At 44.1% G+C, this 23,746-nt stretch overlaps 2 protein-coding genes across 2 annotated transcripts in view; one reads left to right on the forward strand and one right to left on the reverse strand.

Annotated features, from left to right (window-relative positions):
* ppm1e (protein phosphatase, Mg2+/Mn2+ dependent, 1E) overlaps positions 1-17,624 on the reverse strand; it is a 30,124-nt gene extending 12,500 nt beyond the window's left edge. Inside the window, exons 1-2 of the mRNA XM_054755309.1 lie at positions 17,413-17,624; positions 17,082-17,275 (exon numbers count right to left, since the gene is read on the reverse strand). Coding sequence (XP_054611284.1) covers positions 17,082-17,263 — 182 coding nt within the window. The 5' untranslated portion in view covers positions 17,264-17,275; positions 17,413-17,624. The remainder of the gene's footprint in view (positions 1-17,081; positions 17,276-17,412) is intronic.
* On the forward strand, positions 15,575-22,865 carry smg8 (SMG8 nonsense mediated mRNA decay factor). The gene is made up of 5 exons (XM_054755307.1): positions 15,575-18,521; positions 18,676-19,576; positions 19,660-19,805; positions 19,878-20,759; positions 20,833-22,865. Exons 1-5 carry the CDS (start codon positions 17,898-17,900, stop codon positions 21,037-21,039), a joined length of 2,760 nt encoding a protein of 919 aa, XP_054611282.1. The 5' UTR covers positions 15,575-17,897; the 3' UTR covers positions 21,040-22,865.
* The last annotated feature ends 881 nt before the right edge of the window (positions 22,866-23,746 follow it).

The following is a 23,746-nucleotide window of genomic DNA, read 5'->3' on the forward strand; positions in this document are numbered from 1 at the left end:
CTTCATGGTGAGTGGCAGCAGAGCTTCAGTGGTGCTGCTACATTCACAGGCCAAAACAATAGGTACAGCTGCACAATCTGAATGCAGTATTTGGCTGCGGCCAGCAGAGGCACAGCTGATTCTGTCTGGATACTAATAGTTCGTATTTGTTTGTGTAAGCAAACCCTACACCGCTGCACAAAAAAGGGTGAGAAGTTGTCAAAACACCTCACACACCTTAATGCGCTCTACAAAACATCAATTGTTACTTGGTGTTTGTGCCTCATCAGCAGGTACATACATTGGGAGGACTGACAAGAAAAACATGGGCACCATCAAGCAAAAGATGTATGCAGGGGCATAAGCGGGACTGAGCACCCAATTGTCAATAAGTCATTGACCATTTGACTATATAAACTGTTTTTGATGATAAACTGTTGAGAATATCTGTACTGCATGTATGCTAGCATATCTTTCAAAGCAATTTGGGCAAAACGCACACTGGGTGCCACAAATGCCATTTACTGTCATGTGAAACATTTAGGACACCCCATCTCAACTGAGAAGTAGTGTAACGCATTAGAATTTAAGAGACAGCCATACTGTAATGTAACTGACAGCCTTTGAATGTTCGTTACAATACATTGATTGTTGAATGAATGACTACGACATGATTACAACCATGTGTAGAATCTTCCTGAATATCGTCATTTGCAGAGCACTCAAAAAAAGCGACTTTTTCCCCCTTTGTTTTGCTCTCTCAGCAGTTCTATTTTAGGTGCACCTCTGGATGTTTGCACAGTGGTGCTGATGTAACACTTGGAAGCGTGGAAGCGACGGGCTGACCACTGTACACTTTTTGCGATGTCTGCGTACATCTCATATTAAAGCATGTGTGTGTTAGGTGGTAGCTAGTCTACAGAATGGCTTCCTCAGATAAAGGAGACCTCCCATGTTTATTTCTCCTTTGGGGTTCTTGAGCAGGCCGAGTACTGCTCTGCAACAAAAGCCTGGAGGCAGAATTGCGTAATCTACCAGCTGGATTAGCGTGGAACTAGTAAAGCCTATAGGGAAACACATCCTGTTCTGACCTGAACTCTGGCAGGACCTTTAACTCAAACTATTATTGCTTGTGATCAATAGATCGGCCACTTTCTTCTTCTGTTCTGTCAACATTGAAGGATCCTCACAGGAGGAATCTTTTGCAAAGCCTTCAAGGAGGCAAGACTTTGGCCACCGCTAATTTAGGACCAATACTAACTTCTTTTATAGTTCAATTATAGTTGTACATGCATAAAACAATTCCAAATGCAATAAAAAAAGACGAATGAAAGGGCTAAATCAATATTTAAGGTTACTTTTACCTTCATTGACTGTTCCCAAAGACATCATGTGGCAGCGAGATACCACACGGACACCATCTTCCTGTTTTGTCATGAGTTATTTCTTGAATTCAAGGCACTTGCAACTTTCTTTTGCTCAATTTTAGGTTACAGTATTGAGGTGAGAAACACTATTGAATTCAAGAAACAACTCGTGGCAAAATAGGAAGGTGGTGGAGGTTGATAACGCCGCCACATTGTGTCTTTGGGGACAAATCACATCAAGAACCAAGTCTTCAGTGAAGGTAAAAGTAACCTTAAATGTTGATTTATCCCTTTCATTCATCATTTTTAGGTATTTATATGCATTTCGAATAGTTTTCTACATGTAAAACTATAATAAAACTGTGTTAACATGTTTGGCTCTCTGGAACGGATGAATTGGATTTACATAATTTCTCATGGGTGACATTGATTCTGTAAGAGTCCGTTTGAGTTCGAGTCAGACCTTCTGGAACGAATTAATGAGGCTAACCAAGGATCCACTGTACTCCATTACTCCCTATGAGTATTACTCAGCCCAGATGTCTTCTGTAATTTTTGTCACTGTATTTTTTGTCAACAAAAGCGAGACTTTTATACTGTATATATTAGGGCTGGGCGATATGACCTCAAATCAATATCACGATAAATTGTGCAGTTTTACTTTGATAACGATAAATGCACGATACTGTAAATCCCCGACCACTACAGTATATATATCCTAAATAATATAATATAATAATTGAAGGAAATGCAAATTAACTGCTTTTCGTTGATTTATTGATTAACTGGCACACATTACTTTAAAATAAATATTAATGCACATAATGGGACGCACTTATTCCTCCTATAAAGCCTTCTGAAAAAAAAAACTCCAAAAAGCGGCAACAACGCTCCATTTACATAATGTGTTTTGGGTGGTTATGACAGTTTTCATACTCACTTTGCATTTCGTGTTCTTTTGCTCAACGTCATATTTGTGGAACCCAAAATAAATCTCCCTGGGACTGCGGTCTACAAATATGAATGTATGGTACATACCCTGGCATACTACTTCCTGTACACACATGTACTAAGCTACACGTGAAGTCACATAACATGACTGACATCACGTCTCATGCAATTACATTACTAATGGCCACTTATCACACTGCACAAGAAGAACAGCGTTGATATCAACCCAACCTACCACAACCATGTCTGGTAATATTTTCCAATAATAAGAATAATAATACCATTTATAAATATAGCGACTTTCTCGGTTTTCTAACAATTCGATTCAATTCCAGACATTCCATTGTCATGTTATTTGCCTTTATGTGTGTGCCATGTTGGCTTTAGAAACTGGATAGATAACCATCATCAAAATAATTTACACAATGACAAGAGCATTTCACACGTTCTTGTAGCCATGTGACCATCTATTTAGTGACATGAAATAAAGCATGGAATCCTTAAAAACTGCTACCTACATCAAACTAATCACGGTTTCCTATAGAGAGGCTCTTATGTTTTTATTATCTTGTTCGTTATTTGTGAATTGTCAATTTTGCATAATTGGCCATGATGTACATGTTTTGTTTTTTTTTTTTTAAAGGCTTTAAAAATTCATTTATTTAAAGTCAAGTATTTGTGTTATTAGTTTTTAGTATCATTCAGAGCAGTCATCTTTCCCGCAGCGCTCCAGTAGCCAATATTATATTATATATATATGAAATTGAAATATACACACACACACACACACGCACACGCACACGCACACGCACACATTTATCCCCACAACATCCGTCGGAAAAAAAAAAAAAAAAAGATGACTTATGAAAGCGAGCACTGTGAAGTTGAGTCATTTATCATTTATGGTACCTTGTGATATTTAGTGACGTAACCCAGGAACACTCAACAATGCAGTGAAGCACCTCCTGGTTGTCAAGAGGTACACGCTTGCTTGATCTCGACCATCTGCCCCCACGCAGTATTTCAGTCTATGGCTGGCCATTGTGGGCTTTGACAACAGCTGTCGTGAAGCCTCTGCTAAATAACTAACTCCTCCGAATACTTTGATTTATACTTTGTGATTACAACCATAGAAAAATGGCGGCTTATGTAATCTTTGGAGTTAGCAGAGAAGTTGCAGTCAGCTCAGAATAGCTCCGATCCAGCCATGGACTTAAGTGTAGTGTTTTTAGTCCACCCCACACACACATTCTAATTTTCTGCTTCCTTTTGACCACAAGTTCCTCAGACAGCAGAAGCATTGCGAGAGGTTGTCATGCAGAGAGCACAAATGTTTCCTCAAGGTCAGACTGGTGGAGTCTGGTCTACTTGTATAGGACGGGCCGGGCTCCTTTACATTCAGCTCACCTGCCAGCGATGTAAACCATGAGTCATCATTTGAATTATGGTCTTCTTTGGCAGTGCAGTGCGGGACCATCTCGTGCCTAAATGTGCGTGTGTCCCAGCTGCTGCAGGATGGAAAAAGGAGGACACTGCACACTTTTTTTGAAGGTCACCGCACTGCCAAAAATGGGGCCTCTCTAGATTTGAAGTTAATTAAGGCGCCTCCTTCAGAGATGTCAATGTGAGTCACTGGAAAGACGAGCAAGGCTTTATTCGAATGATTTCACTACAAAATTTAAGTTAAGCTTAAGAAAGATAAACTTAGGGGTTTTAAGAATAAAATATGATTGGAATTGCTTGACATAAAAAGAACATTTTATTTGCAATCCTGACATTGCTCGTTGGTGAGCTGTGATAAAGCAGCAAGAAGGAAAGGCTCTAAATTAGAGTTGAAGCGGGTTTTTTTTTTTTTTTTTTTTTAACATGTTTGCGTGTTTCTGACGCTCTTCCACAAGTCTAGACAGGAGAATCCTACATGCCTCCAAGGTGACTCAACAGTTAAAAAGCAGCAGTAAAAAAATGCTGTGTGTTGCATGGCATGCAAAAGGTCCCACATTAATCAAGTAAGCCCTACTGGCAACACACCACTTTTTGTGTCTGTAGCTTTAATGCTAATAAGCTGTGTTTCGCCCACGCCTTTCTGACAGTGTGTGTGGCTCCAAGAAGCACTATTTATATGTACACTGAAAGACTGCCCTTGTCCAATGTAATAGACGCCATATATCACATACAACAATGTCACAGCAAGGTGTGGAAAAGGACGACACAAACGTTAGCAACACAAGCACAGCTATTAGGGGTGGGAATCTCTTGCCACCGCACGATTCGATGCAATTCAGAAGCCTGCCATGCGGTGATAAAACGATTATCGATGCATCTAGATGCATCTTTTTTTGTCATTGATAGTTTGTCAATTTTTTTCAAGCAAAGTTTTTTTCTATATATAATGTTACTCGCTGTGTTCTACTAAAACAAAGCATATTTGTAATGATCCACAATTAAAATAAACAGGAAACAGATTAATTTACTTCCAATATCTTTTAATAATTGGAAGGTTACATCGACCAACATATTTCCCATTGCACAGAACCAGCAGGAAAAGTAAAGTGCACCAGTAGCAGCATGTATAAAATTAACAAACTTCAGCATATCCTGAGTAACCATACAAGAATAATGCTTGCAGATGCCAGTATATTATGAATAACCAAAAACAATTATTCACTATTGCAGTGTCAGTGAAATAACGTTGTGATGAGATGTATCTAGGTTCCAAAGTGCGCAACAAAGCACAAAAGCCCTGCTTCTCAAAAAGCGAATACGGCCACGAACCCTTTGCAATGAAAGTGTTTCAAGCAGAAACACTTTTCAGAGTTGGGTACAAAATTAGTTATCACCTGCTCAATGGTTCTCTGGTTGGCAGCAACTTCAGTTGGCTGTTTTTCCTCCTGGTTTGGGTGGAAACGTGCTATGTGGTATCTCATATTTGTAGTGTTCCCAAAATATTTTAAGCTTGTATGACAAAGCTTGCATATTCCAGGCTCGTCCAGCTCATTTTTACATTCAACTATGTGAAAGCCAAAGTGCTTCCAGACGCTCGCTTTCAATGCAGCGGGTGCGGGTCGGAGTTTACGTTCAGACATTCTGGTAGCGTCTTACACTTAGGTGCAACACCATAAACTGTCCGGGTGGCACTTCCGCTTTACGTATTTTTGTTCCGTTTTTTTACAGCATGCATTATTGACATTTATGAATTGATTTATAATCGTCAATGTCCGCATCGCAACGCATCTGAGAATGGATTATTTCCCCCACCCCTAATAGCTGCGAGCTTCAGTGCTAACATTACACTCACATTTGAACAACAACATGCCGGATCAGTCTATTCGCTGAAGAAAAACAAAATAATCAAACATGTCCATGTCTGTAGATTTATTGTAACATTTGTGCCCTTTTCTCTCAAAAGTGGAGCAAACAAATGAGGGCAATAATAGATTTTTCCCACGTTTCGTGCTTATGAACAGGCTCTAATACTGCTAGAATGTCATTAAAAAGTCACTTTAGTATTATAGGGAACCTTTAAAAAATATATATATATATATATATATATATATATATATATATATATATATATATAGAGAGAGAGAGAGAGAGAGAGAGAGAGAGAGGAAATGTCAAATCCCTAATAACAGCAATGACTTTGGGCCTGTGATATGCGGCATTATTGTTCAGTAAGTGTTGGGAGAAAAGCACATGCAGAGGGCTCATCAATTGTCAGTGATGGAAGAGCAGGAACTCAGGCTGCCCTCGGTGGTAATCCCAGCGAGACACTCTAATTAAGGGATTAATCCTGCCACTAATTTCAAAGGATAGCCCGGGATAGCCCGGTCCGGAAGTGGCCTGGAAGATTGAAATAACCCTCCCCAAAAACAAGAGAGGATGGAGGTCTGACATCCAAAAGCACACAGACGTCATAAAGTTCTGACAATTTTTCCAGCATGGACTTTATATGCTTTGAAAAGAGTCCATCAAAGTATTAGCAGGCTAAAATATGCCCCCTTTACTCAGACTTTACTCAGGGTTAAAGTGGGTCAGCTTGTTTTATGTCCCGTTTATAAACCGGCCCAGAAATACCCCGGGGTATAAGACAGGCTAACCCACTTTAACCACGGACATAGTCGAAGAATGAGTACACCCCTCATCGTTGGTGCAGAAAAACTAAAGGGGGCTTCTGTTTTTAAAAGCTGCTCTAGGAAGGCGCACAGTGATTTCCCAGAAGCCTCGGAGGAGGTGCGTCTCCGTGGATCAAATCTCCTGGCCTCTTATCGCTCTGATTAAACAGTGAGAGAGCAAGCAGACAGACAGACAGATGGCAGCATGAAAAACAACAAGCCAGGACTTTATGAAAGTTATCTTGTTGTTTTGGGTGTTGTGTACTCTCACTTTTAGCTCTTTAGATTGTGCTGCTTGTTTTAAGAGTTTGAAAGGTACACTGGACGTCTTTTGTCTGAGTATGTGAAAGTAGTTCAGCTTGAAAAAGGAGGTCAGTTCATTGCGACACAGTACATGTGGGACCTCAATGGATGGTCTGATTTGTCGTCTGTCAAGTGACAAAATCAACTAAGCATCCAGCTGCATTCCGGATCATTGTCATGGTAATACGCATCACTCATGACATTGTGGTATCCTTGCATCTGCCAGGTCTCGCCGTGACCTCTAATGTTCCACATAAGCAGGGAAAAGGACGGCCACGCCGTATTGTGGAATGTGCTCAAGAGGCCGTTCAGTGAATACAGCCTCATCTTACAAGCTGAATGCTAATGGAGCTCAGTGTAAATAAAAAGCTATGGGCTTAAGATGCTTACAAGGAAACAATGTCCCACCACCATCCTTCCTACATCTGTTGCTCCCTATGGTCACATTTCTTCTAGTGTAAAACGAACAGGGCCTGTAAGTTAACTATTGTTCTCATTTTGTTGAAAATGTCAGTGTATGTTTCTGCCATAACCTTTACTTTTAATTCGCCAAATGGCTACTATAGTCATAAATTAAAACGCAGGTACTATGTTTACACTGGTCAAAGATCCTGTGTAGGACAGGAGTGCTATGCTGTATTTAAAACCCTAACCAAATTTTAAATCCTAAACCTAACTTAAAATCCTAGTTTGAAACCCTAGCCCTAGTTTGAAACACTAAGCCTATTTTGAAACCTTCACCCTAATTTGAAACACCAGTTTCAAACACAAACCCCAGTTTCAAACCCTAACGTCAACTTGAAAGAGGATCATTTACGCCCTTGTATTAGCAACACTGCAGCTTCGTACAGCCAGCCTGAGGAAATCCTCATTAATGAAGCCCGGTGGCTGTTTAAAACAAACCAGGCTAGTCCTTGAACCAGAGGACACAACTTCAGAGGTTTGCCCAGTCGGAGGTACAGGTGCACGGGCAGCTGCTGAATGCTAATAAGCTTGAGCGTTCAGTAAAACAGCTCCACACAAAAAGGCTCCTTCTAAAATCAGTGATGCTTTTCTTTCGATGCAAAACTAACAGGAAGGACTATCATACTTTGTTAAATATGGAGCCACTTGTTGTGCAACACTGTGGTAAGAAGACGGTTGTCATGACTCCACGGCACAGCATGGAGCGCAACACCATTTATTCGTGATGTTGCAGTTTTTTTGACAGTGTCCTTTAGCACGTCCTGCGGCTCTTTCAATGCAACATACTCGCCTAATTGTAACATGTGTGTGCGTGTGAGAGGGAACACCAGAGGAAGCCGGATCAACCCTGCTGTGTCTTAACAGCTGTGGGAGAAGTTCAAGAGACACTCTCTCCTCAATTACTATCTTTTAACTGTGCGTGAGTGAGTGTGCGTGGTCTTATCTTTGTGGGAAGTTTTCTTGACTGAGACTTTCAATTCCACACATTCACATAATGCAAAAGTGACTTTTTAAAGATGTTCTGTCCAAACACAGCTCATTAGCATTAAAGCTACAGACACACAAGATGGCGTGTTCCCAATGGGGCTTACTAAAAGCACTAAATTCCAGCATTATGGCAATATTTTGGGCAACACATTCCCAGTACACTATTGTGGAACCTCTGAGACTTATTTAACATTGGGACGTTCAATATATTCCAACAGGACATCCCTTCAGGAATGCAGATCAATCTCATCAACAGATCATCTCAGAAATACCATAAACAACCAAGTTTTCTTACCACTACTTGAATGTTTTCATACTTTCTCTCTCTGACTTACTACTACATCTTGCATAACAGTCATGCACAATAAAGCGCATTGTCTCCTGCAGAATTTTCTTGGGCTGCTGTTGTAACGTGTGAAGCATTTGGATGTAAACCAGAGTTTTTATTCACACAGCATCAGCAGCCAAAAAAACATGCACTGCTTTGGGGCAACAAGAGTGCATCGTCCTCTTTTCAGATGGGACTCAGCTCCCGGGAGAGGGGAAAAAAAGGATTAAAACCTAACTGGCCTCATTTTATGAAGACTCTCCCTGAACACCCAGAACACCCCTAAAGTGATTCTAACAAGTCCTTCAGCAGTAACCACCCCACACCCCCTTAACATCCATTAAAACACAGAGGGGGTCTCTCCTCTCGCAAAACTCTATTATTAGCTGTTCAGCCCAGAGACAAACTAATGACACGTTGGATGAATCACCAGACCTGCTGCCTCAGACTCTCATTATCACTCACTGTGCCGCTAACAGTAGACGGCCATGTAGGATGCTGGCTGCCGCACGCCATCGGTCTACTTCAGCAACTGCAGAAGGCCGTTGCCAAAACATTTTCAAGCATGAGACTGAAGCCCAATAGTTATCAGGAGTTTAGGACAAACAATCACTGCGACTTAAGCAGCAAAATAATAATAGAAGTTGATTGACTGCGATTGGCTGGCGACCAGTCCAGAGTGTACCTTACTTCTCGCCCTAAGTCAGCTGGGATAGGTTCCATACCCCCGCAACCCTAATGAGGATAAGCGGCAGAGAAATTGTATGGAAGTTGCTTTAAATACCAATCACAGATTTTTATATAGGGAAAAAATCTTGCACGTTTAAGTATGAAAGTGAAAGTGTCAGTTTTCACTGTTTTTCTGGGTAAACATGCTTCAAAGCTGCAAACACCTTCCCTGTTCTCCCTCTCCATTACGTGTGTTTTATGCATCTTCAAAGGGTGAGTCGTTTTATTTTATTTTGGTTTTATTTACTTTTAAAACAGCGTTTAACTTTGCTTGTATGTTAAACATAACTTATGAAATTACCAGTATTTGCTGACTCCCTTGTGTCATTTCCAGCTACAACATACTAATTAAATTGATAAAATGTCATAAACTGGCCGGTGTTTGAATAATTTTGGACTTTATATGTACAGTCGTCCCTCGCTACATCGCGGTTCGAACCTCGCTCCCTTGCTCTATTGCAGTTTTTCAAAAATTAATAAATTATCACTGTTTCATGGTTGACTATGGCCTATTATTAGTCCAGATTTAAGACAAGTCATATGTAGTATTCTGGTCACTAGACATCAGTACAGTTGTCCCTCACTACATCGCGGTTTGAACACTGCACCCTCGCTCTATCACGGTTTTCCAAAAAAGTATTAATAAATGGTCACTACATGGTTGACTATTGCCTATTATTAGTCAAAAAATATTGAAAGACCAGTCATATGTAGTATTCTGGTCACTACTAGGCATCAGTAATGTTACATTGATGAGACATTACCTGCATTAAGTCAGCCATCAAACCTATTAAGTTTAGAATAAATAAACTGGAGACTAACTAGTAGTAGTAGTAGTAGTAGTAGTAACTAGGTAGCTTGCCATAGTTATTTTAAAGCGGCGGCCGTCTCTTGTGACCCTGCAGTGATCCCATAGCCTGTGCATTAGTGTTGCTGTGTAAACGTAGAATAATAGGAGTGTAAAGATGACTATGAGGTAGGGCTGGGTGATAGGGATCAAAACTCATATGCCAATATATTTAGGTTGAATATCGATATACGATATATATCCCAATATTTTATCCACAAAGTGAGTTTAGACAAAGTCAAAGCCAAATATGCGTGCACAGCTGTTTTATTAAAATTTTTAAAAATCTGATAGAAAAATAACTGCTAAAATAAAATAGTCCCTTCTCTTTTTGAAATAAATATAGAAAAAGTTAAATATAATCTTCAATCTTCTTTATAACAAACCTTTAGCTATGCTGAAATCCTCAGCTAATACCAAAAGCACAAAAGAACCAAATATGAAATAAAGTGCCCCGTTTATAGGGCCCTATCATTTCCACATTAACGGACTCACTTTCAGCAGGTTTTTAAATCCTTTTTTTTTCCCCATAGTTGCAATGGGGACCATATCTTTAGTAATTTTGATAGGACACCGCTTTAGTACATGTAGCCCACCACTTTGCACTTTTTCTTTCATGAGGAACATAACAGGAAAAAGAAGCAAGCAATGAGCCTTGTGTTGTGGCAGGAACTTTGTGAAGTTGTTTCAGCCCGCAGTCGTACTGGAGTTTGTGCCAAGTTTTAAGGTGGTGAAAAAGACTGTAGTGCTTCTGCACTTTTTCAAAGTACCTCCACATGACTAAGAAACTGCTTTTTCTTTTCTGACCCGTTCCTCCACCGCAGACGTTGTCGCTTCCTTCATGTTTATAGATGACTGAGTGGGGCTTCTGCTCCACCCTTCCTCTCTCCTCCTTCATGCACAGAGGGAGGCGGGGCAGGAGCCCCGCTCAGTGGTGCTCACACAGTGCAGAGTGAAGAGTGAAACCTCCGTGTCAAGAGTTACAGCGCAAATCTAGTCTATATCGATGTGAACGATATAGACTGACATAGAAGAAATAGATATACCTGTATTAATCATATTGATATATCACCCAGCCCTACTATGGGGTGTTATTTCATGTCTACGGGGCTCTAACGATGGTAAAAACCATATTTAGAAAGTCATAAACATGTTTTCTATGCCCTGGCCACAAAAATATTGTGTTTATTAATATTGAATCCTACTTGGCGGAAATTCACTTGTCACTGTCGGATCTGGAACCAGTTAACCACGATAAACGAGGAACGACTGTAATAGCGCACAATCAGCATAGATGACCCCTCTTGAATCTCCAGCATCGAAAAACAAACCTTGGAGAGCGAACTGTTTTCTGTATTCGCTGTTGGTGTGAAAATGGTGTATTTGATTGATATTTTTAGTTTTATTCAACCAAAGTGCTGCAGCTCCGAATTGCCATACTCATGAATTCCATTGGACTCATTAGCGCTAACTCGTTAGCTAATGGCAACTCAGGCTCAGGCTCAAAACATCCAATTCATCCGCTGTGCCACTGCTCACATCATTGATGTTTACATAGAAAGACTAACGAGGTTAACCTGTAACTGCTTCTCCTCGTGAGGGTGCCAGGACTGTTGCTATGACAACCATTGTCCGCCATGCAAATACGATGTGTTAAATGTGACATACTGACATGTGTGTTTCACTGCTTTGTTCCAGCCAGCCAATGCTACAAACTCTGGGTGCCACGAGACACCGACTTCACGAGACAAGACAACACAAGTTTGAGTCTGCGAGAACGAGACAAGGTGAGATTTTAACATTACTTTTAAGAAAAGTACAATGAAAAAATATGACAATATTTTTACAATCTACTAATTTAATTTCTACTATGTTACACTCTTTTGCTCTCTGTGTGTATGCTAGTGGCCCTGCCTCCAGCCACTGAGACATAGAGACTTCATGACTGACAAAAGGGCTCACTTCGTTCATGCCATTGTTCTGTGGAACAAACGCACCAAGGTGCTGTACCAATGCACACAAAGAACTCTCTTCCTGACAGTTTGGAGGCAGGAGACGAGGAAAACAAACACGCATGCACACGCCAATCAATATATTAAGGCCGGAAAAATTATCCAGTTCATTTTCATTTATTTTGTGATTGATTAATTAATTAATTACCGCCCCAGGCCCAGTGCTCATGTTTTTTTTTTCTGAACGTGAAATCTTGTCACGTTTTAATCCCGCGAGATCTTGTGAGACGAGATCTTGTGACGCCCCTACTACAAAGACAACAAAACTGAGGTTGGCTGAGGTGGTTGTAGGGACTGATCTGACACGTCAAAGTCGTCAAATTGCTACGAATGCTATGAACTGAAATTCTGTTTGAATTTGGAAAGCAGACTCCAGACTGGATTTCTTCTGGATCTTGTTCACCGTACTTACCTCTTTTAAAATGCTTCACAGGAACACTGTAAAAGACACCAGGTGGTCAATATGCATTAAAAGGCATTACTGCAGCCACAGCGTAACGAAAGAGGGATATTTTCCAGATCAAGCTCAGACAGTCAACTGGAGGAATTTGGTGAAAAGCCATTTCACAAAGCCAGACTAGGCACTGACGCCAACACGACCGATGCAACTTCAGCCAAACCTGGTTTAGGAGATTCGCTGACATCAGGATTCCCCCCACAGTAAACAAGCTTTGTGTGGGCGGCTGCTGATTGAAAAGACAAATACTTTTCTATGGAAAGAAAGAGCGGGACAAGACTAGACAAAAAAAATACATATATACACCACACATGTTGAAACAGCAAGTCATAATGAAAAGGGTTATCTCAGTTCAATAGCAATGTTAGTTAAAAGTCAAATCAAACTATGACTAGGAAGAACAGGAAGAGGAAGTCCCCTGTCATCCGGGGGCTGTCGTCATGCTAACGGAGGAAGTGAAGAGGGTGGAGTTGGGCTTTGGGCTTCCAACACAATAACAAAATGAACAGTGGCCTCGCAAACAACTGTGACACACTCGTTCAGGATGAAACACTTCTTCCTCAGGAAACTGAGACCCTTTTAGTGCCTTCAGCAGAGTGTTTAAAACCAGTTTGTGGTAGCCTTTGCAGGAAACACGGATTTTGCCACAGATTGTAAAAGTTTAATGGAGCAAAACCTTCTTTTAGGAAAGCCCACCAGTAGAGGCCGATGGCCGCCTACCTTGAGGCAGATTTTGGTTTTGTTCATTTTTAACGTTTGTACCAAGTACTTGCTTGTGAGGGTTTTTGTTATATTTTGTTTTGTAAATAAACAAACTACAGCACATAATTTTTATGTGTTTGGACTGACAAAAACACCTTACCAACGTGATACGTACATTTTCTGTTGGAGCGCACAGATACTAAACAACAGGGTTTAGGCATTTAGCAAGTACTTTGAATGCTCAACATGCATTAACACAATAAGGAACAAGGCTGGCTTATATACAGCATGTGGTCATTTGGCTGACCATAATTAACTTTTCATTCACCTAACACAGATATAAACTCATACAGAACATCAAATATTGAGCTAAAATGGCACAGTTCAGGACTGACTCAATGCTGACCAGCATACGTCCTATTTTGTATAATCAACACATAAACAACTCAAAACATCTAAACACAGGGTTTCCCCTAGGATTTTTTGAAGCTGTGGTGTTGGGCTGCATGGCAAGGTGGACTGCTGCCGCTATGTCATGTCACTGCTGAGTCTGCAATTTTTTTTCCAATAGTATTATTGTGACTAGTACAAAATGTGTAACTCTGGGCCACAAATCTTATTTAAAAAAAAAAAAAAAAAAAAAAAAAAAAAAAAAAAAAAAAAAAAGGATCGGTATCGGATCAGCAAGACTATAAAAAAAAAATCGAATCGGATGCCAAAAAAAATGTGGATCGGGACATCCCTACTAAGAGGTGAAGCGTACTTTTATAGTTATTTGCCCATATCTCCCCACAATAAGTTAGATATGGTGATACCAGAGAGCAAGAGAGTATGGAGTGATTTTTGGTCCAGACCAAATTTTGCGTGATGTTACTGGACTTCTGTGAAAACCACAGTTTGTCCATAACGAACACCACAGTTCCATCACCTTGGCTGAGGTATCTGGGGTAGTCAAAATGCTCCCCAGTGGCAAAGCTCTGGGGGTTAACGAGTTTCACTCTGAATTCCTCAAGGCACTGGATGTTGAGGGACTGTCTTGGCTGACACGTCTCTTCAACAATGCGTGGAAGTCAGGAATAGTACCCCTGGATTGGTAGACCAGGGTGGTGGTCCCCCTTTTCAAGAAGGGTGACCGGAGGGTGTGTACCAACTATAGGTGGATCAGACTCCTCAGCCACCCTGGGAAAGTCTATTCTGGGATGCTGGAGAGAAGGGTAAAAAGTCGAACCTCGGCTACAGGAGGTGCAATGTGGTTTTCATCCCGGTCGCGGAACACTGGACCAGCTCTACACCCTTGCAAGGGTACTGGAGGGTACTTGGGAGTTTGCCCAACCGGCCTACATGTGCTTGGCGGACTTGGAAAAGGCATTCAACCGTGTCCCTTGCGGTGTCCTGTGGGGGGTGCTCCGAGAGTACGGGATTGGTGGCACACGACAACATGCCATTCGGTCCTTGTACAACCGGAGCAGGAGCCTGGTTCGCATTGCCAGCAGAAGTCGAGCCTGCTTCCGGTGAACGTTGGCCTCCACCAAGGGTACCCTTTGTCAAAGATTCTGTTCAGAATTTTCAGACAGAATTTGTAGGCGCAGCAAAGGTGTTGAGGGAGTCCAGTTCGGGGGCCTTACGATCTCGTCTCTATTTGCAGATGATGTGGTCCTGATGGCCTCATCGGGCTGTGACCTTCAGTGTTTACTGGTGCAGTTTGCAGCAGAGTGTGAAGCTTCTGGGATGACACTCAGCACCTCCAAAGCCAAGGCCATGGTTCTCAGTCAGAAAAGGGTGGATTGCACCCTCTGGGTTGGGAATGAGGTCCTTCCCCCGGTGAGGGAGTTTAAGTATCTCGGGGTCTTGTTCACAAGTGGGGGAAGGTTGGAGCCTGAGGTCGACAGGCAAATCGGCACAACATCTGCAGTAATGCGGTCGCTCTACCGAACCGTCGTGGTGAAGAGAGAGCTGAGCCGGAAGGCAAAGCTTTCAAATTACCAGTCAGTCTATGTTCCCACCCTCACCTATGGTCATGAGCTTTGGGTTGTGACCGAAAGAACGAGATTGTGGATACGAGCGGCTGAAATGAGTTTCCTCCGTAGGATGGCTTGACTCACCCTACGAGAAAGGGTGAGGCGCTCAGTCATCCAGGATGGACTCAGAGTAGAGCCGCAGCTCCTTCACATTGAGAGGAGCCAGTTGAGGTGGCTCGGGCATCTACTCCTGATGCCTCCCAAACGCCTCCCTAGTGAGGTGTTCCGGGCATGCACAGCCGGGAGAAGGCCCCGGGGCAGACCTAGAACACGCTGGAGGGATTACGTATGTCTCACAGCTGGCCTGGGAACGCCTTGGTGTCCTCCTGGAGGAACTGGAAGAGGTGGCCGGGGACTGGGAAGTCTGGACTCCCCTGCTGAGACTGCTGCTCCCGCGACCCGGATAAGCGGAGGAAAATGGATGGATGGATAGATGGACATTTAAGTGTGACAAACTTGCAAAAAAATAAGAAATCATATATATTCATACAATAAAATTACTTAACATTGGTTTCAAGTTTTAAAAAAACAAACTAATTTTTAAGGTGTGGCGGCTTTTATTTTGTCATGCTTCCTCCACGGTCAATTACATGTAGCCTAAACCCTGAAATTATATAACGGATAAAAACTACATCTATTTGGCCATTTGTTTGCATGCCAATTGCATTTTTTGGCACCTGACAACAGGTGTCTAGGTATTTTTAAAAATGACACCATTGCCGCTTATATACACACAACCAAAACAACAATGGTGGATCACTAAACAGTAGTTGCTATGTTTACGATACCGCTCCATCAATGCCTAGACACAAGAGTTTCTTTACAAGTCACATTGACAACTACTGGCCTGGCATGGATATTACATTTTATACATTTTCATATAACATTCTCCAGTAAATTTTAAGGATTTCTGACACTCAGTCAGTGAAACATCTTTACCAGGATGCTGACAAGTGAAGGTATGCGGACACCGTCGATAAAACATGACTGATTCGCGTGTCACCGCATTCACATACAGTAAGATAAACTTTATTTATCTGACATTGGAGAATTTTCAGTTTCACATGTGCAAAACAAGTGTGATTAGTGACACCTGACATCCACCCTGCTACCAACACATGCTGTCCAACACCACTGGAGTGCCAACCCAAGCACAGCTGCGGGCGACCCAAGCATGGTTGTGCACCCCCCCCTGCCATCGGGTGCCCTAAATGCTTTTTTTCTTTTCCCAGCAGTTTCTGCACCTATTTTGGATTCTAAACCAGGCCAGCAGGCAGAGCATCTCATCTCACTTTTACAGTTTCTGTCACACACACACAAGCACACACATTCAGATACACACCTACAGTATACGAGTTTGTTCATCTGCATCACACAACCCTCCCTCCATGATTTAATGCTTATATTTTTCAGATCCATTGTCTGGGATTTTACATGGTGGCAAACAACATAACCGGTCGGGTTATTTTTAGCCTGTAAAAAGATGGTCAGGAGCGATGGCGCGGGCTTCCTCCCCCGCCTATGCAATGATGACGTCGGCCTGTTACGCAAAATCAGGGGTTCACCTTTTTTTGTTAAGTTGACCTACAGTGTAGCTGTACAACTAAAACGGGTGCAGACGGTAAAAAAAAACAAATAGAAAATGAAAAATGAAAAACAGTTTGGACGCACCCAGCGTGGTGTGAGGTTAGCGGGTATGTCAACCAGACCCAGCCGGGGTCGCAGCCCCTTGTTGCGACTTTCACATTCGCGACTACACACGGAGGCAGCAACAAAAATCAAGAATTACATTGGATTTATATAACAGAGAAGTCGTTACTTAACTATTTGTAGAGGTGCTGCAGACACAAGTCGAGACATTCCCCCTCCACCTCGTCCTCACACACCAGGTCCGTCAAGGGGCGCGCGGGCAGCGGGGCGCTCTCCTGCAGAGGCGGGCTCATCTCCCGGAGAAAGAGCTCCAGGAACCGTCGGAAGTTTTTCTCCTCTGCTGCAGAGCTGGCCATCCTTGCTCATTCCTGGACACAACACACTCACGGTCACTCACAGCTCCGCCGTCAGTAAGCGAACTCGGCGCTGGTGGCTGGCTGTGTGCGGGAAGACTCGGTGCAAGCTGACCGAACTCGACGGTGGACTTTGGGAGGGAGCTACCGACCTAGCTAGCTAGTAGTACCCGAGTCTGCCCGGTGGAAGGGGGTGGGGAAGCGTGACCGTCAACTACCGGCGTGTCTCGAAGCGGCAGACCGAAGAGACAAGGGGAGGCACTACCGAAATAAACCGTCTCGAATTCGACTGCTTCCCATTCACCGCGGAGTGAAAGCAAGTGCCGCGTTATCAGGGATTTCGTCTATTCGGGAGGCGTATACGTCACTGGTGACGTTGACGTCGGGGACGTGAACGCGCACGCACTGCTGCAACTCTTTAAAAGAAATCTATGAACACATCAAAATATTACAATGAATGAACTTAAGGTTGAATGTTTTAAACATTAATAGCTTAAAGCGTTTGTTCTAAAAAAAATCGTAAAGAAGTACATGGGGCGGAACCGTCTGTTGTATCCAGTCGAACATTTTACTTCGAAAACCCGGAAGTACAGCTGGTGCGTCGCTATTTTGATTCCCCACTCATTTTGTGTCCAAAATGAAGGAAGCCAACATGGCTATGACGACTGTGAGCATGGAGTCGCTTCTGCGACTGTTGGAGGACGCCGAGCACCGGGACGACGGGTTGTGTGTGGTGGGGATCTTCGGGAAAAGCAACATGCAGGTCGGCGCTCTTAAGGAGTCTCTCGTTAACAACCTGGCGGACAAGCACATCTTCTCGGTGTTCGGCGGACCGGATGATGGCTGCGACACGGCGGACAGTAGCATTCAGGCTTTCCACAACCAAGACAACCGGGTGTTGTACCTGCTACTGTCTTCAGTGTGCGACAGCCGCCAGCTGCTGCGGGCTTGCCAGTCCCTGAGTGCGGGGGCTGGCCACGCCGACTCCCACGACTTCTGGAAGGGCCTGGACAGGCAGCACTGCCTCCACCTGCTCTACATGTTCTCGGTGTGCCACGTCCTCCTGCTCGTCCACCCGAACCACACGTTCGATGTCACCTACGACCGGCTCTTCCGAGCTTTGGACGCCCTGCGGCAGAAAGTGTTGCCTCTTATCCGAGTGGCCATCAAGGACTGTTCGGTGTCCAAAGAGTGGAAGGTGAACTGTCGACCGTGCCCTCCAAGACTGCTCTTCGTCTTCCAGATGAACGGAACTCTCAAGGTCAAGTATTTATTCATACTATCGTAACACGTTATACTTTATGTAAAAATTGTGTTAACTGAACACAGATTATATTAAACACATTAACAGGACCCCAGAAAAGGTCATCTTAAACCAGAGCTATCAATGAGTTTTGTTGTTCATTTTTTTTAAGGTGTCAAACGGTTCTGAGTTGGGCTCTCACCCTGACAAGCCCAAGAAGCACTCCCCAAGGAGGCGCCTGCAGCATGCCCTGGAAGATCAAATCTACCGCATCTTCCGCAAAAGCCGAGTCCTGACCAACCAGAGCAGCAACTGCCTGTTCACCGTGCCGGCCAACCAGGCGTTCGTTTACGTGGTGCCGACGTCCGATGAGGATCCCGTGGGCTCCCTGCTGGGCCAGCTGCGCTCCAACTGCATCCGGTGTGAGCAGGACTCAGGCACGCTAGTGCTGGGACCCAGGCGGTACCAGCAGATGCGGCGCTCAGCCCGGCAAGCCAGCTCTGGAGTGGATGCGTTTGGAGCGTCGGCGGGCTGTCAGCTGGTGGACTGCAGCTTGAAGGAGTTTCTGTGGCAGCACGTGGAGCTGGTGCTGACCAAGAAAGGTTTTGACGACAGTGTCGGACGCAACCCTCAGCCATCACACTTTGAGCTGCCAACCTACTCCAAGTGGGCCCAGGTTGCCTTGAGACTCCACCAAGTCCTTGTGAGTGGCGCCGAGGAGGACGTTGCCGAGTTGGCAACCAAAGTGCAGAGCCAGCTGAAGGTGCTGGACGCTTTCCTCGACGCAGACACAAAGTTCTCAGAGAGCCGGTGCCAGAAGGCGTTGCCTCTGGCCCACAGCGCCTACCAGTCCAACCTTCCCCACAACTACACCACTACTGTTCACAAAAACCAGCTGGCACAGGCGCTGCGGGTGTACAGCCAGCACGCTCGTGGCGTGGCATTCCAGCGCTACGCTTTACAGCTTCACGAGGACTGCTACAAGTTCTGGAGCAATGGACACCAACTGTGCGAGGAGCGGAGCCTTTCCGACCAACACTGCGTTCACAAGTTCCACCTTCTGCCGCAGCCAGGTGAGCATCTTGGACCAAGGGCAAATATTGGTGTTAAGTTTGTTATTTTTTTTAATTTATGTATTTACCTGTGATGTTTACAGGAGAGAAGACAGACGTGGATCACAACCCGCCCATTCTGAACCACAACAGCAGGGGGCGCTGTACAAGCTCTTGTAACTGTGGAAGGAAGCAGGCTCCACGTGAAGATCCATTTGACATTCAAACAGCAAATTATGACTTTTACCAGGTCTGGAATTCTGATCCAAGGTTTTGAAGGTCCATTTGTGTTTGTACTATTAACCCCTGCTTTCTTTCATAGTTGCTGGAGGACAAATGCTGCGGTAAGCTGGAGAGGATCGACTTCCCCATCTTCCAGCCAAGTACTCCCGACCCGGCCCCAGCCAGTAACCGGGGCCAGCGCCCTCCTTGCGAGGCCTCAGCATCAGGTGATGTAGACAGACTGAAGGAGTCGAGCACCGCCCAGAGCCACACTCCTGGAGACACCAGCCTGAGCCTGGCCCTCAGTCTGGGCCAGTCGACTGACAGCCTGGGGCCTTACGGCGACGGGGACACAGCTGAAAGCCAAGTCCAGCAGAAGCGTCCGAGCCTTGCGGACCGCCAGCCCTCCACTGTGGAGTACCTCCCTGGTATGATGCACTCGGGCTGCCCTAAGGGCCTGCTGCCCAAGTTCTCCAGCTGGTCCCTGGTCAAACTAGGCCCAGCCAAGTCGTACAACTGCCACACAGGTTTGGAACAACCAGGTTTCCTCCCCGGCTCTTCCTTCCTCCTACCGTGGGACTTGGTGATACGCTCTCGCTCGGAGGAGGAAGTCGGACTGGAGGCTTTGGACGGGGGTGCCGCCTCATGGCCGGCCCCCAATAAGACCCTTGTGAGCAAACGAGGGAGCGCCGGGGGTCTCGGGAGGGGTCGCAGGAGGGACGATACGGCGCGGGCCTTCGTGGGGTTCGAGTACGAAGACGGCAGGGGAAGACGCTTCATCAGCTCCAGTCCTGATAAAATCGTGAAGGTGCTGGGCCCAGGCGGCGCCAAAGACCCTGCGAGCAGGGTGTTGAACACCGACATGCCGCTGTACATCCCGTCACCCTCCCAGGGCCGCGGCCTGAAGCCCCACTTTGCTCAGCTGATCCGCCTTTTTATTGTGGTGCCCGACGCGCCGCTCGAAGTTACCCTCAATCCTCAGGTGAGCAAAGGAACTCTCCACAGTTATCAATACATTTTATTATTAATCAATGTTGATCCTAAACTGTTTGTAGGTCCAGCCCGGTCCGCCCCCATGCCCGCTTTTCCATCCTGAGCAGGCGGATTTGGTGTTGCCACCTGACAGCTTCTGGGTGCTGCGCTTCCCTTTTGCCTACGCCACCGAGCTCGGACCCTGTTACCCCCCCAAGGAGAACCAGCCCCTCAACAACTACAAAGTGCTGCGAGGGATCCTCAGAGCCACTACAGCCAGCCCTCAGTGAACCCCAACAACGACCCCCACTTCCCGGACTAAACCCTCTCATAATGTTTGTGTGTGTATCACTTTGAAAAACAACAATGTAGTCAATCATGATTTCTAGTCTACGTAAAGTCTTGATTCTGATGACTTAAACTAGCATCCATCCATCCATCCATCCATTTTCTAGGCCGCTTATCCTCATTAGGGTCACGGGGGTATGCTGGAGCCTATCCAGCTGACTTCGGGCGAGAGGCATGGTACACCCTGGACTGATCGCCAGCCAGTCGCAGACTTAAACTTGCATTAATCACTTTTCTATACTGATGATCCTCAAGCATGAATTATGTTACCGTGTTGAGGCGCCAGCGTACGTTACGCCGGCTTACTCCTCCCCTTCAAACCCTCTTCCATAGTTTGACTGCAAGCTAATAAATTTTACATGGGTGCCATTGGTGCTCACCAAGTTTATGAGTTTTCCGTACTGATAATCCTCAAGCCTGAATTATGTGACCGTGTTGAGGCGCCAGCGTTCAAACCCTCTTGCATAGCTTGACTGCAAGCTAATAAAAAGTAGATGAGTGCCATGGGTGCTCACAGAGTTGACTGTTTGGAAACACTGCCCCCTAGAGCTTTGGTAGAGAAATGCCCATCACATGGAGGGGTCCTAAATTAGCGCCATCTACATGGAACCCCAAGACGATGACAACAGTTGTCCCTCGTTTATCGCAGTTAATTGGTTCCAGAGCTGACCAAGCAAAGTACTATTATTATAGTATATAGTATTAATAAATGAAATATTTTCATAGTTAACCTGTTTAGGTCTCTCAATAAGGTTTTTACTATTATTAGAGTCCTGTAGACATGAAATAACACCCCTATAGTCACCTTTACACAACATTGCTAATGGCAATGTTGTGTAAAGGTGATGCAGGCTACAGATCACTGCAGGGACACGAGAGACGGCTGCTGCTTTAAGCATAGCAAGCTACCGAGGTCACTAGTTAGCTTCCAATTTATTTATTCTGAACTTAAGAAAAGGTTTCAAATGGAGTGGGGAAGGACAAAGTAAGAAGCCAAACATTTACCACTTCCACACAGAATGGGAGGAGAACTTGTTTTCGGTATGTCATTTTGGACATGCCATAGTTGACTCTATGCCAGGGGTCACCAACGTTTTTTCTTGCGAGAGCTACTTTTAGAAAATGAAAATGGCCACGAGCTACTCATTTTTGTAGAAATGATTTTCATACCTTATTTCAACCCAAACAGATCAAATATGCTTGTTTTACCAAAACATTCACAAAATGCTGGTATCCACAACTCACATTTTATGTTTCAGAATACTTTTCTTTCTAGTGTTCTCACATTATTAACTGAAAACCTGAATGAAAAGCAGGCTTGCGGGCACCTCATGTGGTCGTGGGGGGCTACCTGGTGCCCGCGGGCACCACGTTGGTGACCCCTGCTCTATGCAGTGTTGAGGTACTGCAATGGAAGGTGATGTCTCATCAGTGGACCATGACTTGACCAGAATACTACATGACTTGTCTTTCAATATTTTTGTGACCAATAATAGACCATAGTCAACCACAAAACAGCGATCATTTATTAATTAATTTTTTTAAAAACCCAAACCGCAAAGCACCAAGGGTTGACTGTATTAGGAAATGTGAACAGAGCTTGGAAAGTATATTAAAAGTATTGTGCAAACGTCTTAGGCCACCACCACTTTTTCAAAGCAATCATTTTGACATTTTGGTGACTGTCTAAATAAAAGGTCCAAATTATTTTTTTGATGCACTATTTATGATTGGCGTCAATGAACCCAAATGTAGCCAAGATGTAATAAATGAAGAGTAATTTCCACCTTAACTGTATGTTTGGGGGTGTTTTTTCCCCCATATCATTATTTTTCAACAGTTTTAAACAGAGGTCCCACAATACTGTAATGTAGTGGAAGTGTGTTGGAGTTTATACCGTTAAAAAATGCTTTTTAGTAAGCCCTACTGGCTTAAATGGTAATGAGCTGTGTTTATCCAGCCGGTTTCCAACAGTGTATGTCTCCAATTGTGTACTTCATTCACTTGTTACATGTACAGTACATTGTAACTCTGCACTTCCCCACCGTAATAGACACCATATATCACATACAACAATGTAGCAATAAGGAGTGGGACAGGAGGACACAAAATAGCATATCTCTGTGAGCTACAGCGCCAACATTACGCTCAGATTTCAACAGCAACGTCATGCTAGCATAGCCTATAAACAAAACGATCAAACTCACAGCTCCCCCTTTTGTAGCTGACTGGCAGTTGGCAAAGCTACAGGCTCGATTTTATCATGTGTAGCGAAGCCTTTTTAGCCAAGGTTTTTTTTTTCCCCCTTTCAGTTCAGTTAGATGTCTTTTTAGTCCCATTTTGCCGAAGGAAAAGAAGAAAGATCTCTAGGACACACCAAATATCAAAATACTAACTTGCTTAATTATTGTCCACACAGTGTATTGTATTGTTCTTCCTTATGTATATTCATGTGTTAGAGAGCACGTTGTCGCAGTGGATCTGATAAGCAACAAGGAAATGGGTCGCTCTAAAACCTGTGCGACACGCGCACGTACGTAGCCTAAAGGAATGTGTGCAATAACAATACGGTTAATAACAAAGCTTCAAGGTCATAAAGTAGCACAACTTCTTGTGTTGGGTGTGTAACTGATGGACTGTTATTTTCCA

Source organism: Dunckerocampus dactyliophorus, chromosome 16 (assembly GCF_027744805.1).
Source record: "Dunckerocampus dactyliophorus isolate RoL2022-P2 chromosome 16, RoL_Ddac_1.1, whole genome shotgun sequence".
Taxonomy (NCBI): domain Eukaryota; kingdom Metazoa; phylum Chordata; class Actinopteri; order Syngnathiformes; family Syngnathidae; genus Dunckerocampus; species Dunckerocampus dactyliophorus.